At 29.9% G+C, this 21,199-nt stretch overlaps 1 protein-coding gene across 1 annotated transcript; it reads right to left on the bottom strand.

Moving 5' to 3' along the window:
* Positions 1-3,174: 3,174 nt before the first annotated feature.
* Positions 3,175-12,270, bottom strand: LOC134236447 (uncharacterized). Its single transcript, XM_062718635.1, has 6 exons — positions 12,206-12,270; positions 8,300-8,510; positions 5,894-5,998; positions 5,529-5,598; positions 4,181-4,235; positions 3,175-3,204 (listed from the first exon to the last, which is right to left on the bottom strand). The coding sequence occupies exons 1-6, from the start codon at positions 12,257-12,259 to the stop codon at positions 3,175-3,177; spliced, it is 525 nt and encodes a 174-aa protein (XP_062574619.1). The 5' UTR covers positions 12,260-12,270.
* Positions 12,271-21,199: the final 8,929 nt, after the last annotated feature.

Genomic DNA, 21,199 nt, shown 5'->3' with positions numbered 1-21,199 from the left:
CGTTAAACGCCTTTTCTTATGCCCATTTAAAGTCTGCATAGCTAAGTATTCGGCGCTCATGAAACCCGTGATAATGCAAAACTATATTATGTATACTCCATACGATAAAGACTTGTGTGAGTTGATCTATACAATGCATTATCGATGAAAATCGGACGGATAAGCAAAATTATATCTACCATCATAAATTATATTCTGGTAAATGTTATAATTGAACTTGATAAAAACTTGCTGGTGCGATCTATACCTCTGTAAACGATTACATTCTATCGCGCATAATTTTTTTTTCTTTACCGAGATAAAAATGTCAAGGTTGTTCACGGTAAAAATGTGGGGAATACCTTATTCTTCAAAAGTTTTCAACTTACTTCTATAGATGTTTTGTTAAAAAAATCTTTTTGAGTAAAAAAACAAAAGCACCTGTTATCTTTTTTGTTCTTTTAAAATATGTTTTGGGGTGTGTGAAAATGCTGTTGTCTGATTGAACAGGAAAATAATTACGTGTACTTGATGTACATTTATAGCAACTTTCGGTTATCGTTCTTGACTTCCATATTTAGAAATCGTCCAGACCTGTTGAGTGATACATCATATTCTAGTATCATATTAAGGAAATTGAAACCAAAATAAATTTATTATATTGTATTGATTTCTTTTTAAATGCATTCAATATATTACTTTCGTATTTTTATGATACTATTACTTATGTTGCCAGCAGTTGACATTACTCACATGTCGTAGCTAGTTACTAGTTGCTACTTTTATTTTCATTTATCAAAGATAAAATAACCTTTTCATTTTTAGGAAATTGAAACAAAAATATTATTTTGTCTTCATTTCTTTTTAAATGTATTAAAAGTATAACTTTTATTTTATTATGTTACAGGTACTTATGTTTCTAGTACATGTAGTGGACTTTACTCACATGTTACTAGAAACTAGTTTTATTTACTTTTTAAAGTCTGTTACTAGTAGCCAGTTACTAGTAGCTAACTAAACTTACATATCAAAGCCAGGTACCAATAGCCAACTTTACCCACTTGTCTTAGCCAGCCACTAGTAACCAGTTACTTGTACATAACTTTACATATCTTTCATTATATATTGGAAGAGGATGGTATAAAGCGTACCTATAGAGTATCATAATCCAATATTTTAAATGTAGCATTTTTGAGTTACTTTACATTAAAAATACTGCACAAAAAGAATTTAAAAATATATATACATGTAGTAGTAGTATCTTTATTGGTTTAATGCATATATTGCCACATATAACATTTCTTTATAAACAACGGTTAATATGTGTTACACAGGTGTTATTACATATTTTTATAAACTGAAAGGAAAAAGAAATGCATAAGAACATAATATGGTAAAATTTTCTGACTATGTGACCGAAAATTATGAAAATTGGTCAGATGTTTATTTTGGTTTCTTTGCACTAAAATCACCACTCAAAACTACTCAACCATGAAATGTATGGCATCACGTAGGGGAACTGAAAAAAGTTAAAAAAAAAATAAAAAAAAAAACAATACGTGCATGTTAATGATGATAATTTTGTAATAAATTTTGTAGTACCATACTATGCATTAGAATTATAGACATCGTTTTTGCATATTTGCAGTCAGTATAAATTTCTTGCAACCGTGGTATGGCTGACAGAATCTACTGCGGGTTTAGTAATTGAATTCGATATTGCATAATTGAATAAAAAGGCAAAAACATGCTGATTTACAGATTGTTTTCAACTTTTCAACCAAATAAAGGTGTTTTTTGGTTGTCAGAGAGTGAACTTAAAATGTTTCTAACCAACCATGACGGTGACATTGGCGCGTACCAACGTCACAACAAGGCTTTTCATGACGCCACCTCAGTTTTTGTCAAGGCATTATCTACAAAAATTGGTATTTATACAGCAGACAAACATACGCACTTTTTCCACCCTAAACTGACAGAAACTCTCAGCTCTAATTTGGGCCGTGAGCTTGGCCAGCTAACGTCGATTTTCTTCTCAAACGCGCACGTTTGCGTCGTTTCCGTAATGTTTTTTAGCATGTTTACACAGGAAAAATGTAGCTTATATTTGTTGATACTTTTTTACAAACATTCAAACCTGCTGGGTTCTGTATATTCTATCCTAAATTGAAAATTTGCGGGATTCGATTAGGGGGGGGGGTATTTGTTGACTTTGGAATAATACAGTTAATGTCAGCTATCAAGTCTACCGTCAGAAGGGTTGACTTATAATGCTAGGAAAAAATAAATGCTCTGGTGAACCCAATGCACAGGAAAATCAAGTTTGTTGCTGATGCAAAAGGGAGATTATGAAAATCTTAAGTTTTTTTTTTCTTTTTTTTGGGGGGGGGGGGGGGGTTCACCATATTGATATCAATATCTCAGGAACTACCACTCAAAATCCCGCGAAATTTTGGTAACTTGTTGATTAAAGATGAATTAAAATGTATGATAAAAATGCTGAAAAACATATTTGAAATAATTGTTTTTATTTAATTCAAAAGTTTAATATGCGTTTCTTAATCCTTTCAGTATACAAATATGTAGGGAAAAAAGGAAACAAAAAGAAGTAAAAAGAACTATGCAGGTGTCTTTTGTATTACACATGTATTAAAATTTACTGTATGGTAAAATTTTCCCTCTTTTTAAAACATTCAAACACAAATTTCCCCAGTTTTCTAAGTATATTTTCTGAATCGGAATTAGGTAATTCAATAAACTTTGCCATACTAGGTCTTACATAATAATAGTTTTAAATATATTTTTCTCTTAAATCAGTATAGAAGTTACATATAAGAACAAAATGATTTTCATCTTCTATTTCGTTTCATATACAATTTATACATTTTCGTTCACGTGTGGGACATTTTTTTATCATATCTACCAGATTCAATCCGTCATTTTGGCCAATTTGGTCAATTTGGATGCCACATGCTAAGTTTTCATGAAGAGTTGTCTCCAGATCCTCCAAAAATAATGAAAATAACATTGGAGATAGAATGCCCCCTTGTAAAACACCTAGTTCATTATCAAAAAAAGTTTGTGAGGGAACCATTTACGCGTACAAAACCTTTCACATCCTCATACATGGCTTTAAGACCTCTTAACATTTTGCCATCAATACCTAGCTTTAATAATTTGTAGAAAAATGCATTCCTATCCACCGTATCCAATCTCTACGGAAATCTACAAAAGCACAAAAATGTTTGTTTTTTTCCTTTTGCAATATTAAAATCAATAGCGTTCTTTAATACATAAGCAGCATCAATAGCGCTAAAACCTTTCTTAAATCCATATTGTGCATTAGGTATAATATTGTTGTCTTCCGACCATTTTTGCAATCTATTATTCAAAATACGAGATATTTTTATTAACTAACTACACCTAAAATTCTACATGGAAGACTACATGTGTACGAAATGCAGAAAATGATGTTATTAAGATGTGGATAAAGTAATTTAAACATCATACAGATATCTCGGTGGAGATATGCATAAACTCTCTACTAGAAGAAAGAAACGAAACATTTACCACAAATATTTGGATAAACAATTAAAACAATACCTTTTGTCAAGGCCAGACAACTAATTCATAAATTTGAAAGGGTGACATTACATCGGCTGCGCCTCGGTTGACAATAGTTTTCTTGGGGTGAAAATTTTCAATGTTATACTCAACTACATGCTATATTTATTATATTATACTGAATGTTTTATACAAATACATATTACAGTTAACCGTGCGGGCATAAATTTAGCGCAGTTGCTATTTTTTGGAATACCACCCGTCGTCAAGCAATGTTGACTGTTGCTACGCATGAGGGCGTGGCTTCATTATTCAGCGGGTAGTAGTGTTTTTATCAAATGTTTCTCGACGAATCAGATTTAAGTAATTTACATGAAAGTATAATATAATTAGTTATCAAATGGGTCAATTAGAAATACCTCAGTTGAATATTTATATTTATTTATTACAAATACAAGAAAAATACATTTGAATTATTTTAAGCGGAAACCATGTCCATGTCCAATTAAACAGTCGTAGAGTATTTTATTTATTTATTTTTTATTTTATTTTTTTTAACTATTTCGGAATAAACAATGGCAATTGTTCCCCATACTACAAAAAGCACAACTGTGTTTATTATGCTTAACATATATACTATTTTGGTTTGCATAGAAGTGGACTGAATGCCTTGCCTTTGGTCGGATTCACCGCTGAAAGAAAAAGAAAACATTCACTAGTTAAAAATAAACAGCATTAGCATACAAAAATTTAATATTGTTACTATTATATTTAAACCTTTGATTATTATCCCTAGAAAAATATGGCCACATCTTCCTCATTAAGTTTAAATTAGCTGTAAAATAATAGATATAAAAAAATTCTTTTATGAATTTATATTTTTGACAAACAAGTTGTTTAAACAACAATATCAGCAGTTTCGTTTAAAGTCATTATTTCGTAAGTTCTACAGTCGAATCAATGACCTTGTCAGCAATTGCAAAATACATATAAGAGAGATGTTGACTGACATTTTTTATACTAACTGTTAAGCCATTTTATACACACTAACTTTTTTCCTCTATAGGTCAGAGACTAGAAGAGCTTATGCGATAGTAAGGTGTCCGGCGACCGCATGTCTGTTTGTCCGTCCGTCCAGCTGTCTGTCAGTCCCTCTGTAAACAATTTGTCAAAATGCTACATGTACGCGACGCTAGCTGAGCTCGCTACAAAGTATGAGCTATCTATTAATTAGTGCTCAAAATCGATATTTACTATTAATCTTCGAAAAATATATAATCAATACAGTTGACCTTAGAAAGTACTCTTTATTTCTAGATATAATAGACCTTTTATAAATAATAGTATTATGCAGCATCTATTTTTTGTAGTGGAATAGCATATTTTAGTTTTAATTTGTTTATTTTATGGAGTAGATTATAATAATCTCATCATCCTCAAGTTATTTGCTTACTGCAGTAAGCTATCAGTTATATTATCAAGGACACCCTATGCGTTAATCAAAGTGTTTCAAAATTGGAATACTACATTTGGCAGAACTTTTAACGGTTCACTTTATTATCATAAATCTGCTTAAGTTCAGCCGTTGTGTTTCCTTCGCTTCTATTCTGTATTGGACTTTTGAGATTGACAACTGTTCGTTATATTAAAACATAAAATGTAAGAAAAAAAAAATTTTCAACTTTTCTCATCTCTGATTTTTTTTTTTTACAGAATTCGTGTTTGTTCTCGATTTGTTTGTTGAAACTAAACTTAAGTTTATTATCTCAAACGTTCATCCATTGCTGATTAAAATCTTTATGAAAACATGTTTGATGGAAAAACCCTCAAGAGATATGCACTTATTATTATATATATTGTGTGCCAATCATTTTTGTAATTCATACGTTGTTAGACATTTCAAACGTCCACGCTTTTGAATGTAAAATGGTCTTCCTTACACTTTTTTGCAATGAATTCATCAAAGACAAAAACATGAAACATACCATGTTATTTTTGTGGAATTAGAGATTTCAACATTCTGTTTCATCGACACAAGTTTGTAGCATTCTTGATCTGTGGAGTAAACGATGGTTCATATAAACGGTTTTTAAATTCGTAAATATGCATTTTTACATTGTCATCAGATGTAATTTATGAAACAAATACACATTTTTTGTCACTATCTAATAGAAAAAGCAAAACTAAATAAAGAAAAAACATATATTACAAAAGACATGAAACTCATCAAATTAAAAGTATTGCAAACAATTTTTTTTAAACTATTGAAGGGTCAAAAACTAAATTGTTGTATGATAAAACACTTTAAACTATTTTTGATAGAACTAAATCTTAAACTCAAAAGAAGTACATTTATAAGCCTCTGTTGACAAATATGAAGAAGGACAGGTCTCGCATTTAATTTGTTGGTGATCTTGAATGCCTTGTCTACCATAGTTGTATTCTGCACAATGACCTTTTAAAAAACAAATAAACTTCCTCGTGAATATAGCAAAAAGGACATTTTTATGAACTTTATGATGATCTTTATTATTAAGCTTTGCAAAATATGGAAACCCTATCTAATGAACTTACACGGTTGGCCATTTTTAGAAAAGGTAAGGTTTATAAAAAAATATCAAAAACGAATTCTTAATTTATAAAAGAAATCCTAATTAAATCCCATGCATTTATAACTAATTTCCCGATCATGACAAGGGGCACACGGCCGATGTGACCGATAAGCGGTGCTCACTCCTCCATGGAACATGAGCACATATCTGATGTTTAAGGCGGGACCTATGTCGTTCTACGTCAAAGCAGCGTCATGTGACGTCACAATAGCGACGTTTGCATTTACCTGTTGACTTGCAACTGTAATATAGGCATAGCATTGTGAATAATCAAGAACGTACACAATTTACAAAAAGAAAATTTATTTATCATTAATAACAGTTCTATTTGATTTATGGAGTTTGCTAATATTAAATTTCTCTTCCTTTGGTTGATTATTCATAGGAATTTCATTTGAAAAGATATATCTCCATAATATGTTGATATAATAGTGCAAAAGATGAGATAATATTCAACAAAGAAAGTGGCTTGAATCAAGGAAATATTGTTTACTTAAATGTTTAATATAAATTTTATTTTCTGGCTCAAACTATGAAAAAACAAGATGTGTTTGTGAAACACTATGCGCCCGGCGGCAACAAAGTTCAAAAATTCTATTTTTAGCATATTGATCACAGTCAAGGTCACAAGGTCATTGATCATAGTGTCATTCGAAAGAACTTAATCAGTGGAGTATGCATACTAAATATGAAGTCCCTATCTCCTATGGTTCAAAAGTTATGGCAAAAAGTGTAAAGAGCTATTTTTAGCATATAGGTCACAGTCAAGGTCACAAGATCATTGACCTTGCCGTCGTTTGAAAGGACTTTATCGGTGAAGTATGCATACCAAATATGAAGTCCCTATCTTTTATGGTTCAAAAGTTATGGCAAAAAGTGTAAAAAGCTATTTTTAGCATATAGGTCACAGTCAAGGTCACAAGGTCATTGACCTTGATGTCATTTGAAAGGACTTTATTAGTGGAGTATGCATACCAAATATGAAGTCTCTATCTTTTAGTGTTCAAAAGTTATGGCCAAACAGACAAACAGATAAACAGACAAACAAACAGACAGGACAAAAACAATATACGCCCGGGATCTATCGATCCGGGCGCATAAAAATAAGAAATGTACTTGTACCTATATTTGAATTGATTTATTGAACATGCAGATTTTATTGTATAAAGGCATTCCTAGGTTTTCTTAGGTGTTGCTTGATAAGGGGGAAATGGGGGGGGGGGGCAGAATGATTTGAATCAAGAAGAAAAGAATTAATCTGATTAAATTGTTTCTAATCAAAACATAAACTCGTTTGTGCAAAATAGTTTTATACTCAGATGTTTGTCAGTGCTTACTTATCTTTTTTTTAGTACAGAAGGTTCAATATTCATGACACGAGTACGAAAATAAAAGATAACGTCATATTTCTCGTTTATTTTATCATAAAGGTATACTTTTTTCTTTGTTAAAATAAAGAGATGAATCATTTCTTTCAACAAATATGAATCACATTTTCACACAAAGACTTTTTAAGATATTGCCTATTATGCATGTCGGAATTGTAAAAAATACGACAAGAAAAATGGGGTGATACTAACATTGCGCTCCATTTTAATTTTTCATGCGAGATGAATTACAATGAATTAGCCTTCATTTTAAAGATACAAGTCGTATAATTTAAATACCTGTTGATTTTGAATTTATTTTGACATTTTTGGTTCTGTTTATGGCAAATTTCGGGTAGAACAAAAATGTCTGAAAATAATCTATTTTTAGCATTTTACACTGTTTTTGCACGTGCTCCTGTGTAAAAATAAGCATATAAAGGTATTGTTTTTAATACCTTAAAATTAAGAGCAAGTGGCAAGGAAAGAAATGTCAAAGTTTTGAAAAGTTCACACAAAGACTTTTTTGGACATAGGTCCCCCTTAAGAGGTCCGTGTTTGCTCTACTCCTATTTTTTATTGCTTTTATGGACTTTGATATTGAATACCTTTCGTTATCTCCATATTTTTCAAGAAAAAATAAGATATTTACTTTAAAATATAAAAAAGAAAAAGATAACAAAACGAGTCGATAAAATTTATTTTTTATACTTACAATTTGTAGAATTCTGTAAAATATGCATCAGATATTGAATTGGAGAAAAAAAATTTAATAACCTATTATATTTCTGGCTGGAGCGCACACTTCAACTGTTGCGTTTGCAAAAGCATTTATTAAACAGTGGTATTGGAAGTTGTTTTGGGGAGTACAGTTCTGCTTCACAACATGACATTGTTTTCGTTCAGCCTCGGCATTCCATTCAGCCTCTGTTCTTGGACATGTCTTTACGTAGGCAACCGTAGGTATGGATTTTTCACAAGAACTGGCCTGAAAAGGTTTAAAAGCCTATTAATTTCTTTCTGCACGATGTCCGATAGCAGCCGTTAATTCACACAAAAGTTATGTGTGTAATGGGCACAACATTTTCAGTGAAAACGCACTGATACATTACACCTAAACCATGAAGGTTCCTTGTACACTTTATATCAACGTTAAAGTGTAAAGTGTCATGTAAAGTTTTTCGTCGTATTTCAGCATACGACATTTAACTTTTCTTTTCTCCGTTTATCAAAGAACATCAGAACCAGAAGGAAAAACTTGTCGGCAGGGGATCCTGAATCTTCCATCGTACCTGATTCCACCTCTGAGATTTTGGACGTGCAAGTTTGCTCTGCTCCTTTTTTGTCTTGTTTCAATGACTTTTGATCTTGAATACAATTATGTATTATTGAAATATAGAGTAAAGAATTCAAATCATGACCAAGAATAAGGTGTTCGAAAGAAAGGCAGGTATTTCTAGTAGTACATTTTAGAATTCTTTTGACGAATAATGAGATTATTGTATTCATCCAAGTATCATGCTACGATGTTGAACACAATCTAATTTTACTTCACATATTGATATGAATAATTTCTAGGTAGTTCAGTGGTAGTTCTAGTTGGTTTTTTTTTCTCCTTTTTGTTTGCGTTTCCTAGCTCTCTTTAATCTCTTTTCATGACTTCCTATCCTTTTAATTCGTCCTAAAGAAGCGACAGGGCGTCCCCAAAATTTGTATAGCTCGGGTATTTTGTTATATTCGCTTTGTTTGCTTTTTCGCCACCAAAACCATTTCAATTTGCAATGTATATTTGCGCATTAAATCACCTTATAATTTTTTGTTGGTCTCGAATTTTGTAACAAGAAACCACGTACAGTATATCTGGTTTTGAAACCAAATCTTCTCTTTATTTGTTAGGCACGATGCAGAATTCAAAAAGAGGACATTGTGGGAACTCAAGCATCTATATAGAAATATGGGTTGTTCGTTTTTAGATACTTTAAATTTTTAGAGAAGTCATGACTTTGTGGAAAATCATTCATTAAATAAAGATGTGTGTGTCAGTTTGAGGCTTTACTCGAATTTACTCGCCTATAAGTCGATTGCATTTTTTTTGAGGTTATTTTGGAGGGATTTGCCCTGACCCGCTTATAAGTCGGTAAAACGTTTTTCCCAGAATACGTTAACTAATTCAAATCAATGCTCTGATCTTTTAACCTAGTTTTAATTAATATTTCAAGAAATACATGGTTTCAAATCAAAACAAATATTAGTAATGTGCACTTAAGGTAGGATTCTTCTCTGGTTTCTGACTAGATGAAACATTCAAAGTATATTTACTTATATGTCTTATATATTGAAGTGTAAGGAATTTAAAAGACCATATTTTTCTTTCCTCATCACAATTGTACATCTTTAAATAGAAATGGTAAACTGCGTTTCAAAACTAGCAGGGACTATATTTTTGGCAGAATGGTGGTGTATGAAAATATCTTCTTTTCTGCCTCTCAAAATTATGAAAGAACAATGAATTTAGTTATAATTTTTACACAATCGAAGACTTGGAGAAATTTTCAAATGTAAGTTGAATTAATAATGAGGGACTAAACTTTCAAAATATATCAAATAAATATGATTTTTCAAACAAACTAGAACTTTATTAGCTTTTAAACGCTTCTTATCAAAGTGCAGATTTGAGCCAAAAATCCATAAAAAGTATTTTTTCTCTCTTAGCAAACGATCAAAACTTTTTGTTTTTGTATCATTTTGTACATTTATAAGACTACTTTATTATATGTGAAAATAAGAAAAAGTTAAATATAGGAAGCATACGAAAATAACTAATATATCCTAAAATATTAAGAAAAACAGAGCAAATTCTGATTAGCCAGTATCCAGTTAAGTTAAATTATTTATGTAAATTTGGTAACATCATGCTATAGACCCAATATATAGTAATATGTTTTTATGCAAAAAGAACATTTTTTTTAACTTCTGAAATAGAAGTAGGTATCACATGATTGGCAACAGTTATTTTTTATTCTTTATGTCAAGGAAAAAGATAATGACCTTGAGCTGACCTTGCCTCTAATATAAAACAGTAAAATTTAATTTCACTGATTCTATCACTTACTGATATTGTCCTCTTGGTTCTGTGAAAATTTCATTAATTTTTAATGATTAGATATATGAGAAAAATCCTACCTTAAGGGGGGACCTATGTCGTTCTACGTGAATAGCGACGCTAGTGTTTACCTGTTGACTTTTGCAACTGTGATATAGGCATAACATTGTTATTAATGAAATAACGTATACAATTTACAAAAAGAAAATTTATCATCATTAATAACAGCTTTATTTGATTTATAGAGTTTGTTAATTATAGAATTTTCTTCCTTTGGTTGATAATGCATAGCAATTTCACTTGTGACGAAATACCTCGATGATATGCTGATATATCTAAGTGCAATAAGATACGGTAAAATTTAGCAAAGAAAGCGGCTTAAATCATGGAAATATGTATTATTTTATGTTTACCATTAATTGTATTTTCTGGATAAAACTAAGTAAAAAATAAAGAAATGTACTTTTACCTATATTTGCTTATTCATTTATAGTATATGTATATTTGATAAAGTCATTCCATTAATAAGTGTTGGTTATGATGGGGAAATTTGGGGGGGGGGGACATAATAATTGGAATGGAGATGAAAAGAAATAATCTGTTTTAATTCCTTCTAATCAAAAAAAATACTCGTTTTTAGCATAATAGTTTTATATTCAGCTGTTTGTCAGTGCTTACTTACCTTTTTTTAGTCCAGTCATTTCTTTCCAAAAATATGAAATTCAACATAAACAAAGACATTTTAAGATATTACCTGTTATGCATGTCGGAATTGTAAAAAATACGACAAGATTTTTCATGCGATATGAAAGACAATGAATTTGCCTTTATTTTAAAGATACAAGTCATATAAATAAAATACCTGTTGATTTCGAATGTGATTTGACATTTTTGTTTCTTTTTAGTGCGTATTTAGGGCAGAACAATAATGTCTGAAAATAAACTATTTTTAGCATATCACACTGTTTTTGCACGTGCTCTTGTGTAAAAAAAACATATAAAAGTACTATTTTTAATACCTAAAAATTAAGAGCAAGTGGTCATGAAAAAATGGGAAAGTTTTGAAAATTTCACACAAAGACTTTTCGGACATAGGTCCCCCTTAAGATGAAACGAAACTTATTAAAATAACATTTTGAAGACACTTGCACTTTTTCATGTGTTCAAATAGATATATGATATGATATAACCAGACTTTGTTCAACGATACTCTTTCAAACTTTTTAAAAAAAGTACTACATATCGAACTCAAAAAATTATCAATTTTTTCATCATTCGCCTGTAAGTCGAACATACATGTAAAGAATTGGACATAAAATAAACTCCCAAAATAATGACTAATAGGCGAGTATATACGGTACATTATTTTATCGATTGGAGTTAATTATAGTTCAAAAAGTAATTCTATTCCAAAAGACTTAAAAATTTGTTGTTCAAAAATCTTATTGAGACATAGTGATTCGTCTGTTCTCCAAATATCCGTTAACTTTTTCATGATGTTATAAGATATGAAACAATTTAAAAATCTTAAAACAAATGAACCTCCAACAAATACTGCAAAAAATCAAATTGATACTTACCAAAGATCCTATGAGATTATTCAACACCAGAATGAGGATAATTACAGCCTTCATAGCTTTTCGAATGCGGAGTTAAAAGCAAATAATTTTAAACAACATTCATCACATAGGCGTGTTGTGTAAATGATATCAGATAAGAAAAAAATAGACAGAAACATGCCCTTCAAACTTCTCGGAAATCCATTTTTAGATCGATGCCCATGTGCTTCTGTAACATGTTTATATTTTCAGCTTTTGGTTATTATACTTTGAACATTATAGCAGATTTCACAGAAAAATAACAGGATTTTATTTTACTGGAGAAAGAATTTTATTGAATAACAAATTGTTAAGAGTTACATGGTCTTTCTAAAAATATAGTTTACCTTTGATCCCTTAATTTATTAATTTCTGTTGTGAAGAGGCCTTACAGTACCATGGCATTGAGCATCGAAAATAAGGTTTTTCTTCAGTTTCATCGCTTTTTTACTTCAAGCTGCTGCCATTCTGAACATTTATTAGCGTTGACTTTTACATGATTAAAAACAATCGCCTATAATTAATACTAAATACAATCATCTAAAAAGCTCCAAAATACAGGAATCCCAAGCTTTTGTTAATTTTTCACAAAGCTGCGTTTTCCTCTCAAATATGAATTATGTCTATGAACTGTAGTTTTTTTTTTTTATTTTTATAAAGGAATGCTGATTACATGTAAAAAAAAAAAAAAATCAATATGCAAACCCTCTTTCTCATTCGGAATAAAGTGAATCAGAAGAAAGGGTTGTTTTTAATATAAACAATGATAAAATAAGAATGCCAATGATAAGAACAACCATATAATGCGGTTTGCAGGAAACAACGTGTTTAACAATAACGTCTTTGTAGTAAGGATTATTTTAATCAATGAAATTCATTTGAAAAATATTGATTGGTTGGAATTTTGCATGTGGGAATTAAACTTACACTCACAGTTTACTTTAGCAATTCATCAAAATCATAATTCAGTGCTTATTTGGATAATTAAACATTTCAAGGTCAGTCCCCTAAGTTGAAGTTTATTTTTCTTGCGTATTCTTAATTACAAAACTTTCTACGAAAGCACTAAAACCAAAAAAGTCATGTCCAGCAAATAAACCCATTTGTTTAATTCTTACAAAAAATCCCATTTATTGCTGTAAAAAGGTCATTTTCAGTTTTATTTAAAACAAAGGATTCTATTTTAGATATCATTTAGAACGATGGATGCGAAACAAATTCAGAACAACACTCACATTAAAAGTGGTTGAAACAGACTTTGGATAAAAAGGTATTCTATCAAAATGAGCTCTGATTACATCAAAATGTACCTTTTGTAAATAATAATTCAAATCAGCATCAACACTGATACCAAAAACATGGAGATTTGATATGTATTTTTTTTATTTACTGTATACAGTTGGTTTTATTTATGTGGTAAAATTTTTAAATGCCTCACGAGATATAAAAGTAGCTATAACAAAGAAAACTGATAAATGTAAATTGTCAGTCATGTTTTATGCGGAGAATCTTGACGAAATTTCTTATCAATTGTATCAGTAGATATCAGTTTCTAAATATCCAACTACATGAAGGATGTTTATATTTTACCCTAAAAATAATCATGTTTCACAAAAAGTATAAATAGTTATAGATACATGTATCACTACAGCTACTTTGTTACTTGAGTGACACATCATATACTAGTATCATATTAAGGAAATTGAAACCAAAATATTATATTTTATTGATTTCTTTTTAAATGCATTCAATATATTACTTTCGCATTATTATGATACTATTACTTATGTTGCTAGCAATTGACTTTACTCACATGTCGTAGCTAGTTACAGGTTTTTACTTTTATATTCATTTATCAAAGATGAAATAACCTTAAAACAGGGTTTACTAGTTGAATTATTGTGTCAAACAACATAACAATAGTACTGAGTGATTAGTGATTTTATTTGGCTGAATGGGCCACAGCCACTTCAATGCAGGAGCTGAGGGACTAGTCCATACTTGAAAACAATTGTAAAAATGTTGAAAAAGAGTTCATCGAGCCTACCGGTAAGCCCAATATCCGCATGCCTGGCGTGAACTGCTGGTATGTAAGGTTGCTACAATCAGGTGGCCGTGACAAGGACTTTTATTTACATTTAAAATCAGTTATTAGTAGCCAGTTACTAAAAGCTAACTTTACGTACATATCGTAACCAGCTACTAATAGTAAATTTTACCAGTATCCAGTTACAAGTAGCCAGTTATATGTAGCCAATTTTACATATCTTCCATTTAATGGAATAGGTGGGTATAATTTGTACCTAGAATACCAGAGGTCAAATATTTCAAACATAGATTATAAAGGTGATTTGAATTAAAAAAAAACTCCACTAAAAGAATTCACAATTTTTTTTAATAGTTTCCATCTAACTACATCTTAAATTCTACATGTATTACTACATGTATACGAAATGCATAAGATAATGATATTAAGATTTAGTTAAAGTAATTTCAACTTCAGATCTCTCGGTGAAGATATGCATAAACTCTCTACTAAAAATATACCAATATTTACTACAAAAAATTTGAAAAACAATTAGAATGATATTTTTTATTCAAAAATATTCAAAGTGTGAAATAACCAGGTATCAGTTGGGTTGTGTGCTGTTATTTGTTAGAGCCAAACAGTGGTGATTCATGCCGATAATTTCAATTTTTGCTTCATCTTATAGAGAGACATCATTGGAAAACATTATTTTATTTTGCTGATTTAAAAATAAAATTTCATAAATGACAGGACTTATAAAAATTGTTAAAAACCAACCTAATTATCATTCAGTTTTAAATAAAATACAAGTTTCACAGTTTTTTTTACTGAAAAACTAACACAATTTAAATCACATCAAGAAAAAATTACACATAATTGAAATTAGATTACATGAGAGAAAAAAAAAGCAACGTCTAATTTAAAGTAAATAATTAAATAAATGAAATCCATATATAAATATATATATATATATATATATATATATATATATATATATATATATATATATATATATATATATATATATATATATATATATATATATATATATATATATATATATATATATATATATATATATATCAGGGTTCTCCATCATTTGAGATTTTACTGTGTTGCAGAGTTTACGCGAAGCCCTAATATTTCGCGGTATTTTCGCGAACAAATTCGCAACTGAATCAAAATTCATTATAATTACAAAAGATTACAAGCACACACTTATCTAAAATTCGCTAATTCGTTACACAAATGGTATGGTCGTACATACTGATAAAAGGAAAAAAAAGTTCTGAAAAGCAGAGGAAATTCTGGCCGATAGTCGAACTACTTAACATTTTTGAAAGTAGATTTGCCAAGTTTATTTATCAGGTTTCTTGATCGAGTTACCGCATTACAAAAAAGGAACTTCAGAACTGTATAATATTCTAAAGAGTTCCTTGAACATTCTGAAATTTCAAAATTTTCGGCAATTTATTTACATCAATTAAATGACTTCAGCATGTTCAGTACTATGTTATGTTTGACTTACAGTGCTTACGTAATTCTAGAGCCGTGGTTCTGTAGGAAAGACATAATTATGTAAATATTTTTCATAAATAATACATTTGTATTTTAATGCAACTACCAATTAAGCGGTACATTGAATTGTGAAAACAATTTATTTGTCTTTGTTCCGTCATGCGTAAAGTCCGGCGAGGGTCAAGGAGATAATTGATTGATTACGCAAGGTGAAGCCCTAGAAATTAAGTGTTATAACTTTTTGAATTGAAAGACGGTAGAATTGTTTGATTAAAGTTTCAGATAAAGAGAATTTGTGTGTTTAGATTTTCCAATTATCACAATTCTTACTGTGTCGGCAAAATTTTTACTGTGTCGCATGCATGAAGTTTGAATCGTTACTGTGTCGGAGAAAATTTTACTGTGTCGGGAGCAACACAGTAAAACAGCTCATGGAGAACCCTGATATATATATATATATATATATATATATATATATATATATATATATATATATATATATATATATATATATATATATATATATATATATATATATATATATATATATATATATATATATATGGTGTCCCAAATTATATGTTACACTTTTTAATCGTTATAAAAATTTTATGAATCAAGTTACATTAATAAAATTTTAATGTATAATAAAATTGTTATAAATTTTGTGTCAAGTGTACATTTGTCACAGTTTTCTCATTAATCATAAACATTTTTTTCTTTAGAATCACACGTCATTTTACAACCTATTCCAAATAACGTCCCTTTGAATTAACATTGTTTGAACACGATTTCTGAGGTTTTTTTAACCAACCATTAAATGTAACATTCTAACAGTTAAGAGGTTTTTCCACATTAAAATTGGGTTTCACCAAACAACAAAATTTAAGAATCTTTTGAAAAACATTTTTAAAACAGAAGTGGGCTTCATCAGAAAACCATGCATCTGTTAAATTTTCAGAGTCGGGTCTTATTCAAATTCAATGGGTAAACTCTAAACAACTTCTAATTTCTGTCTCTGTCAATTGCTACATTACATATAATTATCTATATATATTGAAACAGAAAAAAATCCACAGTGCTCGGTAGTTTACAGGTAAATCTTTTTTAAAAAAAGAAACACGAAAACCTTTAGTTTAGCTTGAGCGCTTTCATTACAAATCTTTAAAAGCTTTATAATACGTAACATAGCAACATAGCGTCATAATAAGCGGAACATTACATACAAACGTCTATTGGACGTCATAGTCAAACTTTGCGGGAAAACTGTAAAATGAAAATAATAAGTGCAATTTTTACAACAATTATGCTCAATTGTTTAGTCTAGGTTTGAACATATGTTTAAAATGTTTTTCTTTCTCACGTCTCTGAATATCACTTTCACTTGAAAGTTTGTAAAAAGGAAATATAGTGAATTGCTTATTTCCACAAGTATCCAAATGTTCACTCAGAGGGATTTGCCGACATTTCGGAGAGTTAATATGTTGTTGGTGGACACGCACCCGGGCACGCAATTGATTGCTCGTTTCCCCGATATATAATTCTTGGCATCCAGCACACGTAATTACATATACTACATTTTTAGTGGCACAAGACATGTTTGCATTGACTGTGAATTGTCTTCCATTAAAGTCATAAGTTGATCCTTCCATTATATGTCTACCCGTCCCGCAACGCGCGTCTTCACACTTAGTCACTTTAAATAAACAATTCACTATATTTCCTTTTTACAAACTTTCAAGTGAATGTGATATTCAGAGACATGAGAAACAAAACATTTTAAACATATGTTCAAACCTAGACTGAACAATTGAGCATAATTGTTGTAAAAATTGTACTCATTATTTTCATTCTACAGTTTTCCCGCAAAGTTGGACTATGATGTCACAATAGACGCTTGTATGTAATTTTCCACTTATTATGACGTTATGACGTTATGTTGCTATGTTACGTATTATAAAGCTTTTGAAGATTTGAAATGAAAGCGCTTAAGCTAAACTAAAGGTTTTCGTGTTTCTTTTTTAAAAAAGATATATATATATATATATATATATATATATATATATATATATATATATATATATATATATATATATATATATATATATATATATATATATATATATATATATATACATATCTTAAATTATTAAACTGTTTATCTTAATTTTTCAAATATACACCCTTTTCCTATGACTTATTTTGCCAGATATTAGGAGTTATTCGCCTTAGCCGCCATCTTGTAGGACAAACAAGTGTATTTACCTCTTTGACCCAATTTTAACATGCATGCAACAAATATATGTGGGAAAATATTTACAATTTTAAACTTATGAATTGATAAAAGCCTTAACAAACGTATATTCATAAGAAAAATAGTGTTATCTTTACCTCATTAACCAGAATAACATATTGAACTTGGTTGAATAATGAAGGGATCTGGCTATATTGCCCTACAAAATGGCGGCGGCTAAGGGAAATATGTGATAGGAAAAGGGTCTATTAGATAGAACCAATTTGTTCTTTAATAGTAATTTGCAACCAGTGCAACAAAGTATCACGAAAATGCATATTTAAATAAAATTGTATAAGGTATACAAACATCCATAAAAATTAAAAAAAACAAAATTTATTATTGCCTAGCATAGTATTTTCAAAGCTTCGTGTCAATACATAAAAAAACCTTAAAAACTCTTTTGTGATTAGTATATGGTTACATTGGCAACGTATCAAAAAAGTTTGTATTTGCTTATGTTTGATTATGTTGTGTAAAAAAAACTGTATGATTTGCCATTTCTTTAAATATTGAAGGACACAACGATTCAGCAAATCACTAGAAACGGTCTGTTCCTATTAAGAATAGACTTCTTTTATGGGCCATCTGCTTTGAACGAACATATATTAGTATATTAAACCTATGTAAACTAAAAAGCATGATACTTGCCCTGTTCAGATATACAGGTTTGAAACTTTAAATTGATATTTTTGATGATCATTAGAAATACCTCAGTTGAATATTTGATAATATTACAAATACGGGAAAAAATTGAATTATTTTCAGCGGAAATTGTGTCCTTGTCCCTTTTAAAAGTCGTAGAGTATTTTATCTATATATTTTTTTTTATTTCGGAATATACCATGGCAATTGTTCCCCATACTGCAAAAAGCACAACTGTGTTTATTATGCTGAAAATAAATATTAATACGAGCAGAATAGTGGACTCAATGTCTTGTCTTTGATCGGATTCACCGCTGAAAGAAAAAAAAACATTTACTTATTAAAAAATAAACAGCGTGATCTAGCATGCAAAGATATTATTTTGTTACAATTATAATTACGTCATTGGATATTCGTCCTAGAAAAATAAGGCCACATCCACTTAATTAAGATTAAATTAGATGTTTAAAAATAGGTATACAAAAAGATTCTTTAAAGTTGTTTAAACAAGAATGTCAGCAGTCTCGTTAAAAGTCATTATATTGTAAGTTCTATGGTAGATTAAATTACCTTGTCAGCAAATACATTCAAGACAAATGCTGGCTGACATTTTCCATACTAACTGTTAAGCCGTTGTATGCTGACTTTTTTCTCTACCGGTCAGAGACCAGAAGAGCTTATGAGAGAGTTAGGTGTCCGGCGTCCATACGTCTGTTCGTCCGTCTAGCTGTCTGTCATTCCTTCTGTAAACAATATTTCAAAAGCTAATTCTCCTACAGTTGTTTTGCTCTGATTTCTGTATAACATGGGCATACATGTACGATGACGTCTCTATATGAGTGCAAAATTATCGAATGGGATGTTAAACAATATAAAACCAATGAATCATTCTATTTATGCAAAGTTTCAAGTCAAACTGCTACTTTTCTCTACCTTTGTTATACCATATAAGTGGACATTTTAGCGAGACGCAAATTTAGCGATTTGACCTTAAAAATGGGTAAATCATTTTTAGTGAGATGTAATTAAAGCGATTTTAAAAAAGCTCACTAAAGAACCTATTTCAAATAAACCGATATTTATAATTAGCGATATTAAATTTTGCCGATCTTGGCACCCTCGCTTATAATGCCAAAGTTAGATCCTCGCTAAAAATTCTATTTATACGGTATGTACAAACCAGTAACACTACAGTTTTGACAGAGACTTCTATTATTTCTGTTTCAATGAATGTGGCTTCCATCATCCACGTACCTTAACTTACCTGACTCGACACTAATCTAGTGTTTTGACAGTGTGGTACATACGAGGTTTTTAATAGATTTTTAATAGTCTAATAACTAGCTGCAAATCAGTCATAATCAGGAGCCCTTTGAACATTTTGGGAATCTAAGAAACCTGACGTCACACAATGGGGAGCGGACTGCAAACCAGGGCCAACTTATGGAGTATGTATCGAAATACGTTAAAACATTTACCAGAGCATTTTCTCTCATTATCTTTGACATTTATTAAATTTAAAATAATTAAATATCTCAGAATTGTAGATATTGGAAGTGATTTCAAATATTCACATTTCGGCACATTTTACAAACAATTGAAGAACTCCATGACTTGATCATAATGATATATTTGTATCTTTCTATTATATGCAATTATAATGGCAGATTCAGCTGGGTTACGGAATGCACACCATCCCTATGATTTGGAATGATTTTTTTTTTTTTTTGGTTATTTTTTTTTAAATCAGATACACAAAATAGCGAGAAAAAAAATTACAACGAAGAATCAAAATATGCAAAATTGGATTTGATAAAAATTCAAGATTTTTTTTTTTTTTTTTATAAAAAACTAACAATTTAATGAAAAGAAAAGTCAATTAGTTATGAGAGATTCTTTCTACATATTTTGAGATAAAGATATTTAGACAGATGTACACATGTACATGCAAAATTTTGGAACATTTGGTATATTTATTCTGCTATATCTTGGTTAATATGAACTCGTGTATACTCGTATGAACATGTAAATGGAATCAATCATGTTCATGAAAATTACCTCGAAAATTCAAATCCAATTACTGTTATGCAGTAAATACAAATTCTGTATTTAAAAAATTAATATTCATCGATGCAATAAATTTTATATGTTTGTATGAAGAAAACTTTTAATATTTAATTTAAACAATCTTTTATTCACTGGTGTTATTGTGAATAGGATTGGGCAGCAGGCGCAGCCTTTTTTAGCCCTCTCCCTACATTTAGGTCAAGGTACAAAACAAAAAGTGATAATAAAAGAATGTACAAAAGAGGAGAGAAAAAAAACAAACAAAAATGAACAAAGTAACATAGAAAAAAATTCAGAAAAAGTCATATATAGAAAAATATACAAAAGAGAAAAATAGAATGAACTTTTAATATCTCAAAAAAGAAGTTTCCTGGACCACCAGAAAGGGCTTTTCATTTTCCCTGCATTCTCAATGGAAAACTCA

This window comes from Saccostrea cucullata, unplaced genomic scaffold (assembly GCF_032062105.1).
Source record: "Saccostrea cucullata isolate Sc308-1 unplaced genomic scaffold, CSIRO_AGI_Scuc_v1 ctg666, whole genome shotgun sequence".
Lineage (NCBI taxonomy): Eukaryota > Metazoa > Mollusca > Bivalvia > Ostreida > Ostreidae > Saccostrea > Saccostrea cuccullata.
Note: the sequence above shows the minus strand (reverse complement) of the source record. Positions and strands in the feature narration are given on the sequence as shown.

What these genes read in the sequence shown, in the direction of transcription:
- LOC134236447 (XM_062718635.1), bottom strand. Translation starts at nt 12,259, where the DNA reads ATGAAGGCTGTAATTATCCTCATTCTGGTGTTGAATAATCTCATAGGA. An exon ending in TCCAGCCAGAAATATAATAG is followed by an intron (nt 5,999 to 8,299) that starts GTTATTAAATTT and finishes GTTTTTTAAAAG; the next exon opens with GTCATTGTGCAGAATACAAC. An exon ending in AATTCCACAAAAATAACATG is followed by an intron (nt 4,236 to 5,528) that starts GTATGTTTCATG and finishes TTTTTCTTTCAG; the next exon opens with CGGTGAATCCGACCAAAGGC.